This window comes from Diadema antillarum, unplaced genomic scaffold (genome assembly GCF_040938485.1).
Source record: "Diadema antillarum isolate AM-2024a unplaced genomic scaffold, OU_Dant_1.0 seq00000524_RagTag, whole genome shotgun sequence".
In the NCBI taxonomy this organism is placed as follows: Eukaryota; Metazoa; Echinodermata; class Echinoidea; order Diadematoida; family Diadematidae; genus Diadema; species Diadema antillarum.
The window spans coordinates 10,002-34,676 of NW_027271476.1; the positions used below are offsets into that span (position 1 = coordinate 10,002).

Genomic DNA, 24,675 nt, shown 5'->3' on the forward strand with positions numbered 1-24,675 from the left:
AAGAGAGGAAGATGGGAAACTGTTCGCGTATGAACATGGATATACTCCACCTGATTCTCTTTATACTTTCTGCTCCTCTTTCACCCACTATGGCGGAAAGGATATGTGAAATCTGTGTCTGTGCTCCTACTGTCCACAGTGTTACCTGCACAGGGGTTTTTGATGTGCCTTCGTCAAGTTGTCTAAAAAATAGCTTATCTAGTGTCGACAGCAACATTCAGGAAGTGCCACCGAACATTTACCTGGAACTTTTGCTGGAGGTACCAGAAACCAAATGGCTTATGCTCGACCAAAATTCATTACGTGATATTCCAGAACGTTTATTCTTGCCAATGCGAGAGCTTAACAGTGTATCGCTAGCAGCAAATTTACTAACAACGATCCCAACGTTTCACAACAACACTTCTCTCCGATCAATCCTTTTGAAAAATAATGCAATAAGTGAGATTAGAACAGAATTCCGCGACGATGTACCCAGGCTACAGCATCTTTCCCTTTCCCGGAATCGCATCAAGCATGTCATGACGAGTCAATTTCCTGTCACTCTTCGTACCCTTGATTTAAGTTACAATTTGATCGAAAACCTCGGTGAATCGCCTTTCAGTGATATGCTCCTACTCGAAACAATTAACCTCAACAAGAATCGACTAAAGTTTATAGGTTCAGGAACATTTTTCCTTCCCAAATTGGATCCAGTTTCTTTGGCAGAAAATCACATATCCTGGATTGCCTCCGATGCATTCACACCTAACTTAACGTACATTTTTTTTGGAAAGAAATATAGTGAGCGAGTTTTCACCGCTAGGAGGACTTCCGTTTCTCCAGTCCCTCTATCTCTCGAATCAACGAAGTTCTCTAGCTTACATTTCGACTGACTTTGAGCGGCTAGAAACCATCGCTGTTGACGCGGGTAACAGAGACATTCAAGTTGCATCTATTCTAGAAAGCATTCCAAGTCTAACATCGGTTTCGATCACTAAGACTCCTCACAAAGCGATTTCATTTAAGAACCATTCCTCCATAAGATCTTTTATGCTCTACTCATCTTTAGTAGAAGAACTAGAGAATGTCTGTGAATTACCCGTTTTGTCCGCTCTTATTGCTTTGAGCAGCAAAATCCGCACCGTACCAGATATTGCCGGATTAAATATGCTACAGGTTGTTGATTTGTCGGGCAACAAAATTCAGGCTGTGGAAGCTTCGACTTTCCAAAACCTTCCCAATCTTGAATATATTTCCCTTGGCGAGAATGAGATAACCTCAATAACTGGACAATTCCAAACTCCGCACCTACACACGCTCTCCCTTTATGAGAACAGAATTTCTTCCGTAAGTGCAGATGCATTTTCTTTTGTTCGTCTTGAGGTTCTTATCCTCGACAAGAACCGCATTCATAACCCGTTAGGTCTACCAGATATGCTATTTGTTAAACATTTGCATATACGCTGTAACGAAATTAGTGTCCTGGATCATGATACGTTTGGCAGGACCTACAGCCTCGAAGCAATGATCATGACCGATAACATTGTTACGTCCATTCTGGAATTCCCGATCTCCCCACGACTCAAATCAGCAAACTTCAACAGCAATCCAATTACGTACATTCACCCATTAGCGTTTTCAAACGCTCCCCAAATGACCCATCTTCACCTGCGAAATACGCTCATCGCGGAGATGGAAAATGCTATCCCTTCCTTGATATTTCTGGATTTAGGCGGTAACAAGCTACCCGAGATTCCGCCAACACTTGCACTCAATTTTCCACTACTCTCCGACATAAATCTCCGCCAGAATCCTATGGAGCACTTGGACACACGCGTTCTAGATCGTTTGCCAATCACCGTTGCCTGTCTCGGTAGTGAGAGAGCAGTGTTTACACATCCCGGGGCAATGAGGCATGTCGAAAGTGCTATATCAATTAAGCTCGAGCTCTCACCAGATGTGCAACTAACCTGCGACGATATTACTGTCCCCAAATCAAGAGGGCTTTTTCTCTTGACTGGTGGGAATATCAGTGGAACAAATCATAGCCACTGTATTTCGTCAATTCCATATCATATTTCCCTGAAAAAAACAGTTATTGATCACTCGGTTCTTATTCACATATTTACCTATGGGCAAATCATCTTGCTTGAAAAAATTACATTATTTTCACAGCTCCCATTTCAACCAACAGTGCAAGTGTTGCATGGGGGAAGCATAAGTGTGTTACGATATTCAGGTAGTGGATTAATGGACATCCCAAAAGTATTCGCTCCATCAGCTTTTTCTTTGAACCTAACAGACAACCTGTTGAGGGTTTTTGACATTGACGTTTTCAGAGGTCTCTACCCGAGAGTTCTTGATATTGACCTATCCTACAATCAAATTACCATTTTACCGAAATATTCAAGGGAAGACTGTGTCCATCCATTGCAGAGAATAAACTTAACAGGAAATAATCTTTTTTTGGCAGGGTTAAGGGATGATGACCCTTTTCTACGCACTTTCCCCCACCTCTCCTCACTTGATATTTCAAGAAACAAATTAAATTATGTAACTCAAGGCATCCTTCCAACGAGTTTGGAGATTATGCCTTTGTATTACCTCACGGTAATTGCAGAGAATAATCCACTCGTCTGCGACTGTAGCCAGCGTTGGCTAGCAAGCATCGAAGATAGTTTGGTTTTTCAAAATGCTGTTTGTTCCTCTCCATTAAAAAATGAGGGACGCTCTGTATCTGTTTTCGTTGAAGAGAATTTCCCATGTCCACCGTTCATTGCTGATCGACAGGTGTGTATCGCGAATAATTCGACAATATTAGTGACGTGCCCTATTACGTCATATCCAGAACCAAATATCACGTGGTCGATTTCAAAATCAATTCAATCAGCTGACCACCTTGGTAATGTGAGTATGTATCGTCACAAAACGGCCATTGATTTAGATGTTTCAATCATTGACCAGGAATTCCATTTATCTTGTAGCACTGCAGATATTGATGCAAACTTAACAGTTGATATTTCCATATCTATTAACCTATCTGTAGTAGATATGGACAAAGGGCATTCACAAAACATGTTGTTGATCTGTACGGTACAGGAGCAGTCCGATGTTTCTTTAACCATTACTGAGATCGATGAGATTTCTGAGAGTGACGTCACAGGCTGTGCAGAGATCAACTCAGAATGGCATACTTTACAGTTTCTTCTTGTCTCCATTATTCCTTTCATTTTGGGCGATATGAAACTGCTATGAACCGTTAGGATATTGTGTGACCTAAAGTCTTAGGCTGTGGAAGCATCCCGTCCACTTATATGCGAAAATCAGTGAAAGTTACATGTATTTCTTCATTTGAAGTAATTCTTTTTTTTTTAAAACACTTACTCTGTAAAAGGGAACCACAAGTTTTAATTAGTTGCGTTTTAAACCATGTACAACCCGTTGTGTACTCTAATCACAAGATATTGTAAAATGTAAGGGGAGTTCTTTTTTCAACACCTGTTACAAATTGGGGCATCGAAGCTTACCTGCTGAAACTTATCATAATTGATCTGAAATGATGAAGTACATTTACGCGGACAAAATTTGAGTTGTGTCATTTCGACAGACCAATCAAGTTGCCGTTGTCGACATGACGTCGTTGCATTTGCCTATCGATGACAAGGTTATGATTGAGTTGTGTACTTTGTTTCAGATGTAAGAGGGTCCTAAGCCACATCTACTTTGTGAGTGACGTGACAAAATCTTTCACTTATACATCTTCGAATTTATGCAATTTAAAATGTTGCATTTGTACTGATCAGTTGAAATTGATTCATTGATTATAGTATTCCTCGTCACTCTGAGAGAGTGAGCAGAATTTGATCGAGATATCAACTTTATTCTATATGCATGAGCCTCCCCCCCCCCCCCATCATGTACAATCTTAAAAAAAAATATCAGATGAATTCTCAGACACCTAAGTCTTTCTAGGGATCTGCGGCTTTTGGTCTCCACGAAGGAGAAGAAGCCGGCGTGATGTTGTCCAGTTGATCCACTTTCCCCATTATCGTGGCAATACCCGGTAAATCAAGAAACATGGAATGATAACAAACACACACACATACACAATTTTTCATTCAGACGCCGAATGCCATAGACTAAGGACCTCAGAAGAGAGCAGGGTATTTTCAGATTATCATGTTATAAAGAAAACATCTATAAAACTCTTACCCTTTCCAGCTTAGCTAAATAACCTCGCAAGTTCTTACAACATTGTGACTTATCGTCCTCGTGCAGGGTATAGATGATAGAGATTAAGTTTCCACGACTGAGGACAGTGTGATAGCTTTGGGATTAAAGGAGAACTTGTTTTCTTTTGGAACCGAGTATTACTAAGGCTTCTACTAATGGACTCTGTGCCGCTCGAGGTGTTACGGGTCTAACCTCATTATTCTTACAAGGCTAGACATGTGATTTTGCCTCTTGTACATTATATTTGTTATTTCGCAAACCGATATTAACCGAAAGGTCTCTCTCTCTCTCTCTCTCTCTCTCTTTCTTTCTACGTCCTTCCTTCAACTCTCTGTCTCAACTTTTCTCTAGCCGAATACATTTAGAGAATTCATTTGCATACCTTGATGTTAGAACAGCCCATGTCCAAATTTAGTTATCATCTTTGGGGCTCCTTTAACGGTTCAATGCAAATGGAGTTGACATTGAAACGATTCTGTCACATTGTAATATGCACACGTTCCTATTACTGCAGAATTAGAATCATGACATGCCTTTTGCGTGGCGTTTTTCTCGAAAATTTGATTTGTGACTTGATGGGTCTTGCTCACAGTCGGGTACCCATTAAATCTACACTTTTTAATTTGTTATTTGTACTCCGCGCAATCATATGTCATGGTAAATGGTGATCTCAGTTACTTAAGAAATGAAGATATTCCACTTTTCTATGGTTAGAAAAGCCATAGTGCTCGAATTCAATTTAATTCTCGAAGTGTTTATATTCTTATTCATTTGTTTACTTGCTTGGTTTCATTTTGTCTAACACTACCATAAAAAAAAATGTATGGGATGTAAATTGGGAAACATCGATATAGAAATGTTACATTGGATGATAGAGCTTTACATAAACGGCTTCAAGAAAATGGTGAAAGAATACTACATAAGATTTTTTTCTTCAATGCTTTACTACGAAATTCACGGCAGCACTACTGGTGCGAAATATTTCAAAGTCCACAGACTGCTACCAGTATTTTGCTTCCTGTTTCCATTTTCCAGAACCATTAAATTGTCGTAGTGTCACGATATATCAACTATTCAGAAAGGATGACAGTAGACTATTGCGGAACAGGAATGAGCGTAAGGATCTGACCGCTGCAAGAGCACTGGAATGAAATCCTGCTACACCCGTCCCCCCCCCCCCCATACATGCACAACTGAAAAGTCCCCTTTGTCTAGTCATGATGAGTTAGATCCTACAGTTTAAAATGTTTCACCAGATGTGTCTATTATAAATTCATTGTCTCAATAAAAAGATCTTTGAATATGAAATTCTGAGAATGTAATGTGAATTGTAGAATAACACCTTGGTATACAAAAGCAATTTTCCGTAAGAACAGCCAACCAGGAAGCATGATTTTTGTCATTCCACGATACTTGCCATTGAAGTATAGAAAGATTTGTTATTCTATGAAACGAAGCCATGCTCTTGTTTGAATAACTTTATGATGCAATATCTGTGCAGCCACATACAAATGGCTAGACATGATGGATGAATGGAATGGCGAAATGTGACATTTGTATTTTGACTTCTGTCACCAGGGCAACAGACGATAAGGTTGTACGAAATCTGCTTGGAAGAATGCATGTCTTTGATCAGAACAAAAATAAAACATTTAGATAATACAACTAAGCAAAATAATTCAAAAACACTTAAGCATCCTTTACCTAACATATCATAACATAATTATCTTTTTCAAATATTGTTTCCAATTCGGATGGGAGCTATATTAGAGATATACCAGTCCCATCTTTAAGGGGGGAAGGGCAAAGTCGAGCCATGTTCCTTTCTACAGAGGAAATTAAACTCTTTGCAGACTTTTTGGTTTTAGTATGTGGCTACTATTAACAGTGATTAAGCTTGCTGTAGCGAACACTCACAGCCATTTACAAAATGATGTATGCACTGTCCCATTCAATGACACCTTTTCATATATATCTGTTCTTATGTGGCGGTGCATTACTGTGGTCACGTGGTATTTTATTAAGATTCACATTATTAATGTGTAAAAGAGTAGAAACGTGTACGTTTTAAACAAATTATTGGATCCATCATCAGTTTGATAATCATCATCTTCTCAACGTGTAGAAGCGTAGAAAACGAATTTGTCTATCGCAGTTTCAATTACCCAGTTGTAAGAGATTAAAAGAGAAACGACACAAAAATAAGACAATTTAACATTGTAAGACAAATTAACTTCCAGCACTCGTGAACAAGTACATTTTTTAAAAAAAATCAAAGTATACATACTAAAATGTGTTCAGTCAGGGATTTATTTTTCGTTATTCATCCTTGTATACTTCCTCACCCGATTACCAGTTCATCGTTTCAACCAATCTGTTCTTACTTGGTGTAACATCGGTGTCCACTGTAAAATATCAAGGAAGCTTGAGCATTGCTGTTGGAATAAAGTTGTACGTCACTTCACACCGATGTATTCACAAAATATCATCACGATGCACATCGCATTGTCACATCATTTGAACATCGTTCTTGTCTTGTCATTAACGAAGTGTTGTCAACGTGTTGAAATATTCGTGGAATAAAATCGTGGGAGAGAAAACTAAAAGAAGTAATGGTCAAAGCAGTATTTCGTGTCGCAGATTTTTTTGCTTCGATTGGCAGCACCCAAATGTTAACCAGGTTGAAATCTGTCTGTCTGTCTGTCTGTTTCGCTCTCTATCTCTCTCTCTCTCTCTCTCTCTCTCTGTCTGTGTGAATACATTATATATATATATATATATATATATATATATATATATATAACGACGAATAAACCGGTAATGCAATATTTCGCCAATATAGAGTTTATTGAGCAACTCAATGGATGGAAGCCACCGAAAATTTGAGTTGCTCAATAAACTCTACATTGGCGAAATATTGCATTACCGGTTTATTCTTCGTTACATTGGAGCCAATACGTGAATTCGCAACATATATATATATATATATATATATATATATATATATATATACAGGGTGTCCCAAAAAAGCGGAACGGTGGATTTTCAGTACTTTGCGTTCTAAATGTGATATATTTTTTTGACATCATTAGAAAGAGCATCTTCCGCAGAAGACAATGATACCAAAATCAATTAAATTGATCCTGAAGATCCTGTGCAAAGTTCATCATGTGTTTATCTGACTGTAAATCAGTATGAACAATATGTTATGAATAGTGATGATGACAATCTTTTGTTAGCTCATTTGAATATACGAAGCATAAGTAGAAATTTTGATAAGTTGCGATTATTTTTAGAAAACTCTGGTAATAACTGTTCTGTTATAGGTCTGACCGAAACATGGTTGACTCCCAATATAAGTCATTTATTTTCTATATCCGGCTTTGATTTCGTGTACAGAAATAGAAAAGAAAGAATGGGTGGTGGCGTGGGTTTATACATCCCCAACAAATTTGAATATTCTATCCACGAAGAATTGAATGTCATGACTGATGTAGTTGAATCTCTTTTTGTTGAAATGGTAAACCCGAATGGGAAAAACATACTGATTGGAGTTGTTTACAGACCCCCTGGATCGAATCCGAATGATTTTTTGTTGTATGTACAAAATTTAATGCAGAACTCTATCTTTACAAATAAACATGTATATTTAATGGGTGATTTCAATATTGATCTTATGAAATGTAACTCCCAACATATTTCGCAAGAATTTGTAGAAACCTTAATGTCTGTTTCTTTATTACCGTTAATTTCTAAGCCGACCCGTGTTACTGACCGATCTGCCACTTTGATTGATAATATTTTTTGTAATATTCTCCCAATTCCCAAGTCTGGTATTGTTTTATCTGACATCTCTGATCATTATCCAATCTTTACACAAGTGCCAATTAAGTTATCTCCTAGGCAAAATAATTATCAGAGACGTCGTAAGATTACGGCCAATAATCTTATTAATTTGCAAAATAGTTTAAAAGATATTGATTGGTTTTTTGTATACAACAATACCGATCTTGATTTGTGTTATGATTATTTTATGAAAACTATCACTTCTAAAATTGATGAACATATTCCGTTTTGCACAAGGAAAAGTTCTTATAAAAGAACTCCAAGACTCCCGTGGATAACCCAATCACTTTTAAGATCGATTAATAGAAAAAATAATTTGTTTTATAAATACAGGAGTAACCCTACGGATAAAAACAGACAAAAATATGTGATTTACAAAAACACGCTTACTAATTTATTGCGTTTACAAAAGAAAAAATTTTATGTCAACCAGATAATGAAATATAAAAATGATATAAAGAATATTTGGAAAACAATAAAAGATGTTATGAATACATCTAATGATGCATCTAGTATTTCAGAAGTACGATGGGGTAATACCTCAAGCAATGTACCTGCTGGTATGGCCGAAATTTTTAATGATTTTTTTGCATCGATTGGGAAAAATTTATCACAAAGTATCCCTTCATCTAATAAAGTGTTTTTTGATTTTTTAGATATACCTAATCCTAAAACTATATTCTTGGACCCTACGTATAACGAAGAAGTTATTGATATTATTAATAATTTGAAAGAAGGGAAAAGCCCAGGTTGTGATGGAATCGATAATTATTTGTTGCAAAATATAATTCTTCAAATAATAGATCCTTTAGTATATATTATTAATCTATCACTTAGTACTGGGCTTGTACCAAGTCAAATGAAGACTGCCAAAGTTATACCTATATATAAGAAAGGGGAGAAAAATGCTGTCAATAATTACAGACCAATATCGTTATTAACTTCAATTTCTAAAATTTTGGAAAGAATAGTATATATCCGAACTGTAAAATTTTTCAATATGAGTAATATATTTACGAATTTTCAATTTGGATTCAGAGAAAATCACAACACCACCCACGCTTTACTTACCTTTGTGGAAAAGATTACACATGCACTTGATACATTCTCGCATACAATAGGCATCTTCCTGGACTTCTCAAAGGCTTTTGATACGATTAATCACGGTATACTTCTTTCTAAGTTATCCCATTATGGTATTCGCGGAAAAGCCTTGCAATGGTTTACGAGTTATTTATCTGACAGATTTCAATATGTACATGTGAACAGTTTTGATTCTTCTATGAAGAAAATAGAATGTGGTGTTCCGCAAGGAAGTTTGTTAGGCCCACTGTTATTTATAGTTTACATTAATGATTTTTATAGATCTTCAGATAAACTCTCTTTCATATTATTCGCGGATGATTCCAATCTTTTTTATTCCCACCCTGACCCTAATACTTTGATTAGTACAGTGAATGATGAATTGAAGAATGTCTCACAATGGATATATGCAAATAAATTGTCACTGAATATTGAGAAGACAAAGTATATGTTTTTCAGTAATTCTTTGGATAGATTACCAGGTAATGTTATATTTGACACTAATCCCCTAGAAGAGGTTTCGTCTATTAAATTCTTAGGTGTTTGTGTTGATAATAAGTTATCATGGAAGTGTCACATAAACAATATTTGTAAAGTAATTGCACGTAACATAGGCATAATGAATAGATTGAAATATTATCTTCCTTCTTCGGCTTTGATTACGCTTTAGTCAAGTTTGGTATTGCCGTACTTGAATTACGGAATTCTTGCTTGGGGGAATACATATTCGACATTGTTAGATAAACTTTTTCTTCTGCAAAAGATGGCGCTCAGAATCGTTTTTAACCTTCATATCCGAGCACATACTGACAAGCTTTTCCTTGAGCACAAAATTCTGAAAATAAAAGAGTTGTATTTGTTTCAACTTGGTCAATTTATGTTTAATTACAACTGCAATCATCTACCCAAAATATTTTATTCTTTATTTCACCGTAACAGCCACGTACATAACTATCCCACTAGACAATCTAAAGAATTTCATCTTCCCTTAGTTAGAACTGTACACACTCAAAATACATTTGTTTATACCGGACCCAGATTTTGGAATAGCTTAGATAATGATCTAAAAGAATCTGTGAAGTTAATTACATTTAGGTATAAACTCAAAAAATATTTGTTTTCTAAATATACCAGTTAATTCTGTTCAATGAAAAAACCCGTCATGTTTCACTTTTCCTTGAGATTTTGTAGTGTGTCCACAGACCTTTTCCATCCCTCTCCTTTTCCTTCTCTATTCTTCCCTGCTCCTTTTTCCTCGTTCTTCGTTGTCCAGTATCTGTCTGAGTGCATTTCCTCAAATTCTGTTGTTTTCTGTGTATTGTGTTATTGTTGTTGTTGTTGTCGTCGTTATGTTTTTTTGTGGCCGATTGCATATCTTCCTTTCAGTTCAATTTTCCTGGCACACCTGGCCCCATAGTGTCTGTGCCACAAATGTGATATGTTATATAGTTTATACGTTTGCATCCTAAAATCCTAGTAAGTATTGTTCATAGTATCAACATCATTATATCAATGAGTAAAATGTACAATAGTATATAGAAGAATTTAAAATGAATATGTCTTATTGGTATAACAAATTGGTGCTGTTGTTGTTTTGTTCCAGTGTTCCACGTTTTACAAGCGTGGCTTTTTTAGTGGAACACTGTTTTCCATCATTGTGATTATTTACTATTTTTGTTGCCATGACAAAGTGCATTGTTTCTTTTTTACGACATCATTCGTGTATAATTTATATTGTATTGAAAAAAAAATCCTTTATCGGACGAGTGTAAGAGAAATGAAAAAAAAATTGTATCACTTTGGATTATGTCAACTTTTTCTTTTCTTTTCTTTGTGATGATGGAAATAAATAAACTATTGAAAAAAAAATTGGTTCAGTACTTTTTATTCTACGCCAATTTCTGAAAATGCAGTCATTTTCAAATTTCGCCTGGTTTTGCGACTTATGAGATAATAATTTGAGTGCGACAGGCGATCCATATACGGTGAACATTGTGTAAGCTCGGTGATCCATGTCAACAAAAGATACAGCTTTCACATTGGGTACGGGCCAGGAAAAAACTGTGTGTGTGTGTGTCTGTGTGTGTGCGCGCGCCCAATATGAAAGCGTTATCTTTTATTGACATGGATCAACGAGCTTACACAATTCACCGTATGGAACGCGTGTCGCACCCAAATTTTTATCTCATAAGTCGCAAAAATTGAAAATGACTGCATATACAGAAATTGGCGTAGACACTACATGTTAGAATAAAAAGTACTCAACCAAATTTAACGATTTTGGTATCATTGTCTTCTGCGGAAGATGCTCATAAGATATATCACTTTTAGAATACAAGGTACTTAAAATCCACCGTTCCGCTTTTTGGGGGACACCCGGTGTAAACATATACATAGTATATCCAATAGCCATCGAGTCTTATACATAAAAAGTAGCAACTGGTTGTTCTAGACGTTTGCTTGAATATGTACGCAAATATAGAAACAAGCAATGCTTGCAGCTCCATGAGTAATTGCTTATTAGAGACCAAACATTTGCTTAAACACATGTATGCATAAAACGAATCTTTGCTTCACTCTTTAACGAGCTTGAGCTTTTTCCTGACTGTAAAGTGCACTTTTAAAGAGGAAATCTACCACAGAAAAAAATGAATAAAATTCACAAGAAAGAGAATAATATCCCCTATTGAACGATACAAAATGAAAAAAATAAAATGAAATTTTAACATTTCACTTTTTTTCTGAAAACATTTCTAGGCCAGTCCTTATGAATATTCAAAGCACTAAGTTGAGGATGTCATGGTCTCACTATTTCTTATATTTTTCATATAACAAAAATCTCATATGACAGCTGTATAAATATAAAAATTGTGCTAAAACCACCCAAAATATTTGGTATGGGAACACGCTTTTACTTGTATTAGGTAAAAATAATGTTTTTTCCAAATTTTGTATCTAACATACATGGAAAATTGTGAGAGTATGACATCATCAATTCATTTACTTGAATATTCATATGGACTTGTCAAGAAACGCTTTCCAAAAAATATGAGATTTTAATGATTATTATGTCATACCTTCCTGATTTCTCATCTGATTTTTGTCATTTTTGTTTCATTTTGTACAAAATATTTTTCTCTTCCTTTTGAAGTGCATCTATATTTGGGGTGAATTTCTGCTATAATCTTCATGTTCATGTTCATAAAAGAAAGGCTAAATATGTCAAGAATTAGAATAAATCAGCAAGAATTTTCTCCCGAGATGTATAGGAATTTTATTTTGTTTCAGCATACCAAAGAGAGATGTCCAGTGGTTGGCCCACAAGTGTGATGAGAGATGGGTAGGATCTCTGACATCTGTGGAGAGCATGGAGACCTCTCTCCATGTGGAATCAGCCGGTATATATATATATATATATATATATATATATATATATATATAAACATATATATATATATATATATATATATATATATACATATATATATATATATATATATATGTGTGTATGTGTGTGTGTGTGTTGATAAGGTAGTCCACGTGTTGGCAAGATAAAAAGATAAGTAACACAACTGCAATAAAGTTCATGCTGTACTCACCAACGGTTTCTTTCTTCACACAAATTTTCGAGCGTCTCGCCGCCCTTTCTCAAGTGTTGATACTGAGAGAACAATCTTGTTCTCTCACTATCAACACTTGAGAAAGGGCGGCGAGACGCTCGAAAATTTGTGTGAAGAATTGTTCTCTCAGTATCAACACTTGAGAAAGGGCGGCGAGACGCTCGAAAATTTGTGCGAAGAAATAAACCGTTGGTGAATACAGCATGAACTTTGTTGAAGTTTTGTTACTTATACCTATATATATTGTGTTTGTGTGTGTGAGTGTGTGTGTGCTTGTCAATGATATCAGCAGAACAGTCGTTGTTACCCGCTATCGGCTGGTAAAGAAAAAAAAAGTTCTTTTGCAATAATAAAATATGACCTATAGGTTTGATTCAGATGCTGATCTGATCATGTGAAAATATGATCAGACACATAGTTTGGGAAAAACCATGCATTATCTTGTTAATCATCATACTGATCTGTTTTTATAGCGCATTTTAAGAGATTCCAAGCTCAAAATATCATGAATATGTTAAGTCGAAACAAAACCTTCAGAACTAAGATTTTGTACTATATTGTAGTTTGAAGAGAAATCTGAAATGATTTGATGAAAGTGATAAGAAAAATACGTAAGTATTTAGATTGAGTCAAACTTATATACTCTTTATCTTTGTTTTTCTGTCGAAAACTATCATAATGCTGCGTCTTTAAAAGAAAATGGATATATTGACGACATGTGAACGTGTAAATGATTTGATTAACGTGTTTTAAGAAAAATATGTAAGTACATGAATTACGGTTGGCTACATTGACGTACTCTTTTTTTTCTGGTCAAAACTATTATGTTGTGTCTTTGGTGATGTGTAACCGTAAATGAGTGAAGTGTTATGAAAAAAAAATACCTCAAATGAGGAAAACAGAAACATATATTGTACGTCACAAAGCATCTGTCCAAGAGAAAACCTGGTTAAAAAAAAAAATAATTACACTTGACAGTAAATAAGTAAATGCCACACTTTTCAAGCGATAGGTTAGGACGAAGCTGGCTGTTTATGTTACCATTATAACACTTATTCGCACACAAAGAGAAACTGTACTTATGGATAGAGGAAATTGGCAATTCTTTTCTGAGAAATGTGACTCAAACATACTAAAAAGTAGCACTGATTCATTAAAGATTACCAACACGTTCCTTGTGTAAGACTTCTTACTCACTTAGTACTGAAAAAGCGCAACTTATGACTGCACACTGCTTTCCCAAAAAGTATGTGACTAAAAGTAGCACTGACTCAATAATCAATGACTACAATTATGTACGCTTCGGACCTCCGCATCACTATGGCGACAAATCACTTCATTAACATCCGTAGCGTGAAAACAGACGGAAATCGTCCTTTCGGGCTTTTTTTACCTCCACCAAGGAAGAAGAAAGTTAAAGTGAAAACACAGTTCTGGTAAGGGTCTGAGAACCCGTCTTGCACCATTTCATATTTGCTTGCAATATATCGATAAAATCTACCAAGAAACTTACCTGGCTGTCGCGATTTGCCGGGATGATGAGTTGTTTTTGAGTATTTGAGGTCAAAAATAAAATACTTATGCGTACGTTAGTGCTCTCCCATATAACAATAAGAACAAAAGACAAATCTAACACAATTAGATACATAAATTAAGATGCAAAAATATACCTTTGACCTCCATAATGTCTTTGTAGTCCAAAATATCCAATAAGCCAAAAATAAAGGAGAAAAATGAAGAATCCTGGGTCGAATGCAAATTAAATTGAGACAAGAGAAGAAGCAATATTGAGAATAATAGTACAAATTTCAATTTGTTTCTAATTAGGAAAATTATGAATAATATTTGGTTCTCAATACATCTCATAAATCCTTAAATTACTGAATAAAAAGATTGAAATAAAGAAATTCTGTTCATTTAATCATCTTTATTCCATCACTCCTTATGTCGTTAGAAGTTTAAGCTGAGAGAAAAATTCTTCCTTTTCCCTTTAGTTTCCCACTTTCATTCTGAGGTTATAAAGAGATAAAGAGAACAAAAAACTTGTTTTTGATGTTTCATTCATGTCTCTCATAGTGTTAAACATTTTTGTTTGTTGTTGTCATTGTTATCTTGAAGGGCATTGACAAATGAAAGACAACATGTCAATTTTTGCCAATTTTACTTTTGTGATTTGGAGGGCAAAAATGAATGTATTCACTCATGAGTAAAGCTTCCGTTTGTATTATCCTGCTAGCGTGATAGCAAACAAACTTACCTTTAATATGGTATGTAATATATTGAATTTTATAAAAAAATCCTTCATGAAAAATATGAACTCGAAAGAGTGCGTACTTCCTTTTCTTTTCTTTTTTTTTTGCTGAGTCTATATATACAGCTGTACATGTACACTATATGCGTATAATGTGTGTGTGACACAATGTATTATTTTGCATTTTGTGATTAAATCAAATGAAATCTATTTACGTCAAAACATTGGTATTCACATTCGCTTTCTTTAATATCGTGGCACTTTTAACAATTCATTGCAAGTAGCAAAGGAACGCGTCTCGTAGCCTATGTCGACATCAATGATTTCATGGTTAATTAGAGGCACTGGCTGAGAAGTTGTTTTGGACGTTGATTAGCCGTGTAATCGTCTCGTTTGAAGGGTCGGTCACCCCGTGAAACGTCTACGGCTTTAATTGTGTGTGTGTGTGTGTGTGTTTTACGATTTCGCACTTGAATGAGAGCATGACGTATTCCTTAAAAACCAGTTCTTTTTTAAAATGTTAAAATTCCTGGGAGACAGAAAAAAAAACCCAACAAATCAACACAGACAGTTTCTCCCACGTATAAGACGTACTGATAGAACTCGACTGAGATACAAGGGTTGTCAGGGAAATTGTGTATAGATAGTCGTATAATTCACAGCCAAAGAGGCCTGCATGATAAACTATGTTTTTTCTCCCTCACAAAAAAAAAAAAACGGAAAAGGTCCATTCTTCGCTTGAACTACTGATCTCTACACGGAAATTAGAAGTTTCGGGATATCTTACTGGCCTGTTGCTCTGAAACCACTGTGCCGCCATCTTACCACGCACAGGCTCCCGAAATCACACGATCTTGCGGGTGACAGTCACTCCTGGAAAATGCGTGCAAGTCCCCTAGAGTGTGCGTGGTAACATGGCTGCGAGGTGGCGTCACTTTTGTACAACGTGAATGGGCCTATTAAATGAGACATCCGTATAACTCTTCTCATGCAGCCATGTTTACTGCCGCCACTTTAAAGATTCATAACTGTTAAATGGACTGTCCAATTTTCCTCAAACTTCGCCGATGTGGTCTCTTATAATGCTTCATTTCCATAATTTATATTCTGTATTTCTATATTTGGGTTTCGTCCTCCTTTGAGGGTTATGATATTCCCTAGTGTATATAGGCCTATACACCTACTTTTTTTGCGTTGAATTTAAATGGTGAGTAGAATAAAGGAATGAAACACTGAATTTTTGACCATCCTGTGATTCTTAATACTTAATTGCATTTCTTTGTCAAAGTAGTGGTGAGATCGCTTCATCGAGACCGCACTATTGCGACAGGGGTAGACGAAAAGTGTCCTAAGACAAGTGAGTTATCCCACCAAAACCATTTCGTAAAACTAAATTCATCTAGAGCCATTATTTAGCAGATACACTTACGCCGTGCACGATGTACAAAAAAAAAAAACAACAAACAACAAACAAACAAACAAACACAGATAAAACAGGGTTACACATTTTGTGGGTAGCATAAAGGCACACACATATAATAACTCTCATGTTTCAATTTCAAAATATTTTTTATTCTCAGGATTGTTTTAACTTTGGGCACATTTTGCCCCATAAAAAGAAGAGAAAAGGAGTCATCATTTACAAGCGTCGGATATTCAGTAACAAACAGTTTGTTTCTGCTTTTAGGCTCTCAAGAACGAGTTTTCGCCCAAAAGTGTCATAGACTTTGTCAACTGAAAAATGCTCGTATAATGGATTTCCTTTCGCACCTTTTTCTTAGGTCACGTATACCATTATTGTCAATACTACTATATGATATACTCTAACCTATTACTATTATTATGAATATTTTCATTACTGATGTCATTATTACTAGTGCAGTATAGCTGCATTACCAGGCTCTCATTATTACTACTGTAGTATGATGATGATAATGATGATCCTCATTACAAATGTATTGTTATTCTGAAAAATCACAACGTTGCTTTCACATTTTACATAAAGTAAATGCTGAGAAACTCTTGTGGCTTTGTGGGTAAAACCATGGACCGTTAATCAGGAGGTGATTATACTTCCCATGGTTGCAGCTGTTGAGACCCAACACACTAGGAAATTCATATAGATTACTAGTATCTTGATTGCACAGTCCTTCGGAGGTGCAGGGCGTCAATCCAGAGGCTGCTAAGCCTTGCTTTCCAGCATCCATTGCTTTCTTAGCGACCATGTAAAACAAATCGATTTAGTGCAATCTAGTTTAGTCTAAAACTCTTGCATCAGTAGAGTGATGACGTCTGAACAAGGGTATCAATTATGTAGGTGAAGCGATACGGCTGCTTCTGAGCAGGAAAATAAACCTCACATCGTGAGGGGAAGGCTTCCTCTCAATTAAAAAAAACGACAAACAGACTACTTGACGTCACTGGAGGAATTATTTACTAGTTTGAAGACAGCACGAGTGGTCATTGAGGTCAGTAACCATGTTATGTCTTTTCTTGTCAGTTGTTCAATAAAATTATGGCCATGCCAATCAAGGTACCCCACTGTTGACTTTCATTCACATTTTGCGACTCTGAGAGAGAAAAAAAGTAAAATACCTTAGGTCTGCGGCCATTATCTTCAATATTATCCAATGAAAATATTTGATAAGCACACGTCCTGTATGTGTAACAGTCCTGGTATTACGCATGGTGAAATATGAATAGGTCTATGCAATTATGTACGCACATGAAATTAGAATCTGATACCGTAATTTTCCTGCCAACGACAGCATTGCTCTAAAGTTTAATAATCATTTTGTTTTACCATAATGATATATCTTCGTGATTGAAGCCCTCGAGTTTTGTTGTCTGCATCGCAGGGAAATTTTAAACACGTTCATGGATAAAGTAAACATAATTCAATCAAACTCTTTAATAACTTGTCCATATTGTTGACTGCAGTTGCGTTGAGTTACCTAATCATGGGCAGTCATTTGCAGAGCGCCGTCTTGTGTCTGAATTTAAAGATTGGCCTGCAACCAGTCACGTGCCTCGTGCGTCATCAGGCGGGTTGGCTCCATGGTCTGTTGGAAGATCGTCCTGCTGAGGTAGGCGACCTTCCCGTCCTTAACGAAGATCACGCGATCCGGGTGCGCGTTGAACATCCTTGAGAAGCTGTTGTCCATCTGATCGACGACGAGACGGAACTGGGATATGTCCGTGACGTCATCGGTCATGCATGAGTGAGCAGCCCTGTCAACATCGAGCAAGTCCCTGCAATTATTCATTAAAAGACATCTACGATTTCATTTGCAAAATACAAGTTGGCTTTGGTTACCAAAGTAGGCCTACCGATTAATAGGGTCTATGCAGATAGACAATAACACTGCACATAAACGAAAGTGACAAAGGTATGATAATGATAGTATAGTAATAATAATAATGATAATAATGATAATAACAATAATAATGATATTAATAATAATAAGGTCTTATTTACCCAGGGTAGCCTCTTCAGTGTTGCCACTGCTCTACCAGAGGGCCCTGCTATCATTATTACCCTAGCATTGCCAGGTACCCATTTATACACCTGGGTCGAGAGGGACATAGTGGGTAAAAGCATCTTGTCCAAGGACGTAAGTACTTGGCGGGATTCGAACTCGGGTCCTCCGATCGGGAGTCGGGAGTCTTATTCACTGTGCCACAGCGCCCCCGTGACGTGATAGCTTTTTTTTTATGAGGAGTATGACCAATCCCACCGACAATGTGAGGTTTATTGACAGTTTCGACATGGGGCTACACATGTATCTCCGTGATGTCGGTAATAGTAAATGGGCGTTTTTGCGAAGGTCGGTAGGCCCAAGGCTTGTAGGGGGTTTGTTCTTCTCTCAAGTTAAGCTCTTCGCCGTTAAGCACGACTCAAACCTAATTGGTTCACTGAGGTAGACCTTTTTTTAAAGCAGTAAGTTCTTGGTGAGAATACGATTATTATCACACATCATGTCGCCATATTCTGAGAGAAAGGAAGTCCCCTCGACAGCTTGTCAGAACTTAGTCTACTGCCTTGGCTGTCTTCGTCTTGCTTTCCACACAGTACTGTACAGTCAATGAGAGAGCATACCAATATTTCGTCGTTGATGGCGTTGTAGGAATTCGAGCCTAGTCGGGGGGGGGGGGGATCAGCAAGTGGACTCGCGATGCGTGGACTGCGATCAAAGGCTTCGCGCTACCGGCCTATCATGCCTATGAGGGCACAAATTGAAGAAGAAAAGAAAATAGTCCCGAATCGGGACTAGTCAGAACTTCCAGCGATTCCCTCTCAAGGCCCTCCGTGAGAATGTCAACTTAGACCAATAGTCTGCACTGAGTCTGCATGTCAGCGCGGTGTCTATAAATAACAGGCACTTCGGGCGCCAATAACCAAATAACTAAAGTGCACTAGACTATCCCTATTGTACTCCAATGTCGAATCTGAAGTTACTGAAGTCTATCCTCCGACGTTTTTTTTTTTTTTTGTCTTTTTGATACGTGAATTTTAGCAAACACGATAGAATGAACAAATGTTCATGATAATGTGACAATTATTACTGGATTTTTTTGTTGTTGAACCATTGATCTCTTGACTGATTGATTTTCATAATTATGCGACCCCGGTAAAATCTTTCTTCGACTTTGGGGTTTTCAAGCGAGGTTCATTTTATCATGCAGAATACATACAATAGAAATAATGTCAAGTGCTAGAAAAATCTACATGTATGTTATTTCTTTCAAATGAATGTTGGTACAACAGCGTCAAATCATTCGAAATTCTTCAGATACAAATTCAAAACTTACCAATTAAATTAGCCGATCGTAATTGTATTTGTGCCGTGAATTACACATAAGACAAGCTTGTGCGTTATTGCTGTATGATAAGCTTATTGTATAATATTGACAGTAGGCCCTACACAAGCAACAATGTGAAGCAAAGGGGAAAAAGGACAGGATGTTTACAACGTAACAAACAATGGCTCGTGCTAAGTATTTTTGTCTCATATTATTGCCACCTTGATATTTTATCAATGTTATTTATTTTCTGATATCATTTTTACTGTTGGTTAAGATTGATATTTAAATCACAAAGATGATATACTAGTGATGTTAGCCACAATTGTCTCAATCAATTAGTGATCAATCATCATCATCGATGTAGGGGCAGTTAAATTTATACAAAATTAATTAGAACAACACGTTCGTCACCTTGCCGCAGCCATTCGTTCCTGCAGCGACTGGTGCTGCTTCATGTAGCTGACGTTCGTCCCCATCGCCCAGTCACCCACCGGGTGAGCCTCGGCCAAGTACACAGCGAGGAAATCGACCTGGTTTCGGAAGTCACGGGCGAGAGACGCCAGCGTGCCGCCTACTACGCAGGCCTATATATAAAAAAAAATCGCAAATGAACGTTTTTTTGCGTGCTTGTTTACATTCATTTCCGGTTTAAGAGTATGTGTCTCTATACGAAGCTTATATCTGCGTCATGGGGGGGGGGGGGGGGGGGAGACATTGCTAGGACCACAGCCTGTTTTCCATTATATTGAAGTGAGAGTAGGCCCCTATATTTTTTGACATGAGTAACATTTTTGTGCTTTTCTATGACATAGTGTCGTGTTTGGATGTGTTCCGTAACTACACGCAGGTCCATAAAAGTTCAACATCACAAATGAAAGTCTGTTGAGTGTTTGTTATTTTTTTTTCTGTTCATTAGATCAGGTTTTATAATATGTGCGTGGATCGATACTTATTAATCTAAATCATGGGCGGGGGGGGGGGGGAGTATTTATTGCCAAGACCTTATTCTGTTTTCCAAGTTACACGAGTTTGTGAAAATTATGGATGTGAGAATTTCCTTTGGACATGGGCAATTTCCGAATGCTTTTCTGTGATACGCAAAATTGGTGTCGTGTTTGCATGTGTGCCGCAACTTGTTGCCAAGTTCAAATGGCTTTTTCATAATAACCATGACATGCTGTTACTAAGGATGTATTTTTTTTTATAACAGCATGCCTTTCGACAGATGTCCTTCACACTGCATAGGCTTACATGATTATCTCATGCATATATACTCAAAGTAAAAAGGGCAACAGACAGTCTACTCTCATCGCAGCCTTGAAGAAGAAGTAGGGCCACTTTCATCCGTGTGCTGAAGAAGGACACAGGCCTTGAGAGCATAACTGAACTGAGGACAGTCATACTAGATAGTAAAGACAGGTTTGGAGGTGCAATTCCATTTATGGAAGCCAAGATGGAATAGGCTGCAAGCTATGGCTGCAGCTCGAATTAGGAGTAGTAACAGTAGTAATAGTATGGAGTAGTATAGTGTTAACACTCATGATGTTTGCACACAATACTGTGAATATACAGGTACAAGTATATTACATCATATATATATATATATATATATATATATATATATATATATATATTGAAAGAAATTGGACTGAGGCGGGACGTTGCTCTCGATCTTAGTCTCCCTTTTATTTGTCAAGCTTTCGGCCCGTCATTAGGCCTTCGTGAGGATCTACCAACGGAATAATTATTATATGAATAACCTGATGTGTCATATAATATATAATGCAATTTCATATATTACCAATCTTCTAAATCATTTCCTTTATATACACAAATCAATAATTCAATTCAATACAAATATTCAATCTAACCTCAAATCATCATCAGAATAACATCATATATCCAAAAAATATATTTGAATAGATTCTTGTATCATATTGCTGCCATATAATAATCATATTGTCTTATAATTCTTAGCATAATGTAATTTATGTACACAAATCAATCATTCAATTCAATACAAATATCCAATCTAACCTCAAATCATCATCAGAATAACATCATATATCCAAAAAATATATGTGAATAGATTCTTGTATCATAATGCTGCCATATAATAATCATATTGTCTTATAATTCTTAGCATTATGGTCACAAACAGAATCATATACATATATATCATGTTCATATGTCTATATGCATTGCGTATATGTATACATCCACATACACACACACACACACACACACACACACACACACAGACCCACATACATACGCACATGTATACATATTCACATACACACACACATACCCAAGCAAACACACACACACAACTCCGGTTGATATAATATTATCTAAATCAACATATCCTATATATTTCTTATTACCGAAATAATATAATAACCTTAACCCTGCCAAAAATATATCAACTCTTAGATCAGATGTATAAACAACAACAATTTCTATAAATTACCTGCGTGGGACTTGTATCGTTATTGTGCATCCCAGCACCCTGTGCTCATCTTCTGTTAAAAAAATACACTAATTAACATCCAATCATTCACAATGCCTCTTATTTTGCATATATAATTAAAACATCACAAGATCATATTCACAAATCCATCATACACTATTTTCCATATCATTCATATCAAATCAGATCAACTCGTGACGCTCAACAGTAATCATGAATCGTGTGATCATACAATAAATATCGACAGAATTTCACAATAATAATATTCAATCATAATATCTATTATGTTACATATAAATATACAGTTAGAAATAATCATATCAAAAATCGCAAATTCATACATTTTCCCAAATTCATCATTATACACCATTATACATTTCATTCATATCAAATCACATAAACTTATTACACTCAACTCTATTCCTCCATCTTGTGATCATACAATATATCAGTACATGCAAATGAAATCTCAATAATCACGATATATCTAACCTGAAATTTATTAGGGTGTTTTACCTGTATGTTGGGCTATATTTTGTCCTGTCTGGTCATGGCCGAGTTTTCTGCTACGGGTGTTTCACTGTGAGTCTGAAGTTAGAGTGAGGAGGTTCGGGATAAGAGCTATGTTGGGTTCATTGGTCAACGTTAATGCCATCGGGGGTCAGTGTTTTCAATTTCTTTATCCAGAAGGATTCTCCATGGAGGATTACTTGGCGGGATTTTGTTCTGATTGTTTCGATGCCTGTGATCTTTACATTGTCAATTGAGTGGTCGTGCTGGTTAAAGTGTGTTGTGTAGGGGAGGGTTTTTCGCTTGTTGGGTGTATTGTAGTTCAGTATTTCCGATTTAGTGTTGCTGAATCTGGTGTACAAGGATGTTTCTGTCTTTCCCACGTATTGTTTGTGACATTTCGTACACGATATCAAATAAATGAGCCAGTCTGACTTGCGCTGTATTTTGGATGTGATTGGGAATTCTTCCCCCGTGACATTGCTTTTGAACTTTTTGCCTTCTTTAACAAAGTTGTGAAGCATTGGCTTCGCATTTGGCAAAGCCGTTTGTGTTGTTCTCATTCAGCTGGTCATTTTTGGGGTCGCCAGAGTATGTTAGTAGGTCGCGGAGGGTGCGGGGCGTCGGTATGCAACTAACGGGGGATCCGAAAGTATCTCTGAGAGTGAAGCTGATTTATCTAGGGTTTTTTGTTCCTTTTTGAGAATTTTGTGCAGTTTGGCGGTGGCGGGACTGTATGTTAAAGATAATATGAAGTTTTGGTACCTTTACAAAGTTTCCCTGAGATTGCCTTGTCTTAGTTTGTGTTTCAGGTTAAAGTACCTTTCATATAACCAACACAGTGAGACTTACTCGCCCCAAAGTGCTCTCATATCTTAGTAATCATGCAATAATGGTTTCGGATATTATCGACGCTGTACAACGTCAATAAATACTAACGGCTCGTTCGAATCGTTCGAATCTTTATATAGCTCCCTCAACGATCATTCTGCGTGTAACTCGTGAGAACCGGATCGCCAGCACAAAACTTGTGTAGAGTTCTGTGACCGCCAGTTATCCGGGCAGTGCCGCAGCGCTAACACTCCTCTGAAGCTGTTTGTGCGATGCGGTAATGCGTGCATGCATGCGAGCGGTATGTACAGTGCCGACAATGCGTGATCACAGATTATGGTACATGAGGCGAGGATGTACGACTTGTGTGTACTAGGACTAGTAGTATGGTACACGAAGACGGGTTTGACATCTAGAGCAGCCATTGCAGGAGGGAAACAAAAACAAATACGAAGACCATAAACAGTGGTCAATCCTGCCGGAGGGGAAAAAAAGACGAGTATAGCTGCGGCAACTTTGAGGCGATCAGATATGCATCAGTATACTTTGTATACTACTAGGCGCTGCGTTTTACTCACCACCGGCCACCCTGGTTAGATCGAGGCTCGTTATGCAGCGAAGCACGGATTATACATACAGATTGTACGCGCACACAACTTGACAACACTGCGGTGGTGAGAAGTGACTTGCTGTGCTGCCAAATAAGACAGTAGTTCCTACATGATATTTTAATGTAGTTAGATATTTTTAATATTGTCTGAATTCATATGTTGGTAAACTCTCGTGATTTTAGAGGCTCCACCACAGTGCTAGACTATCACGCGGACTTGCTATGAGATAGATGACATCTACCTTGTAAGCAGCCTTAGCATGCCCTGTTCAGCAGTCGATCGTTTTACCAGGGAGGTGGTTTACCGGGGAGACGGGAACTCTCTATTCATTCAGTACTGTACATGAAGGAAGACATTACCTCAACCAGCTCCCAGCCCGACCAGATGTATGCATGAATGCAATACCCGCTCGCGCTGGTTTACGTTTGG

At 37.0% G+C, this 24,675-nt stretch overlaps 1 protein-coding gene across 1 annotated transcript; it reads right to left on the bottom strand.

Annotated features, from left to right (window-relative positions):
• Positions 1-16,589: 16,589 nt before the first annotated feature.
• Positions 16,590-20,400, bottom strand: LOC139734394 (thyroxine 5-deiodinase-like). Its single transcript, XM_071645180.1, has 2 exons — positions 20,233-20,400; positions 16,590-18,267 (listed from the first exon to the last, which is right to left on the bottom strand). Exons 1-2 carry the CDS (start codon positions 20,295-20,297, stop codon positions 18,015-18,017), a joined length of 318 nt encoding a protein of 105 aa, XP_071501281.1. The 5' UTR covers positions 20,298-20,400; the 3' UTR covers positions 16,590-18,014.
• Between the last annotated feature and the right edge of the window lie 4,275 nt (positions 20,401-24,675).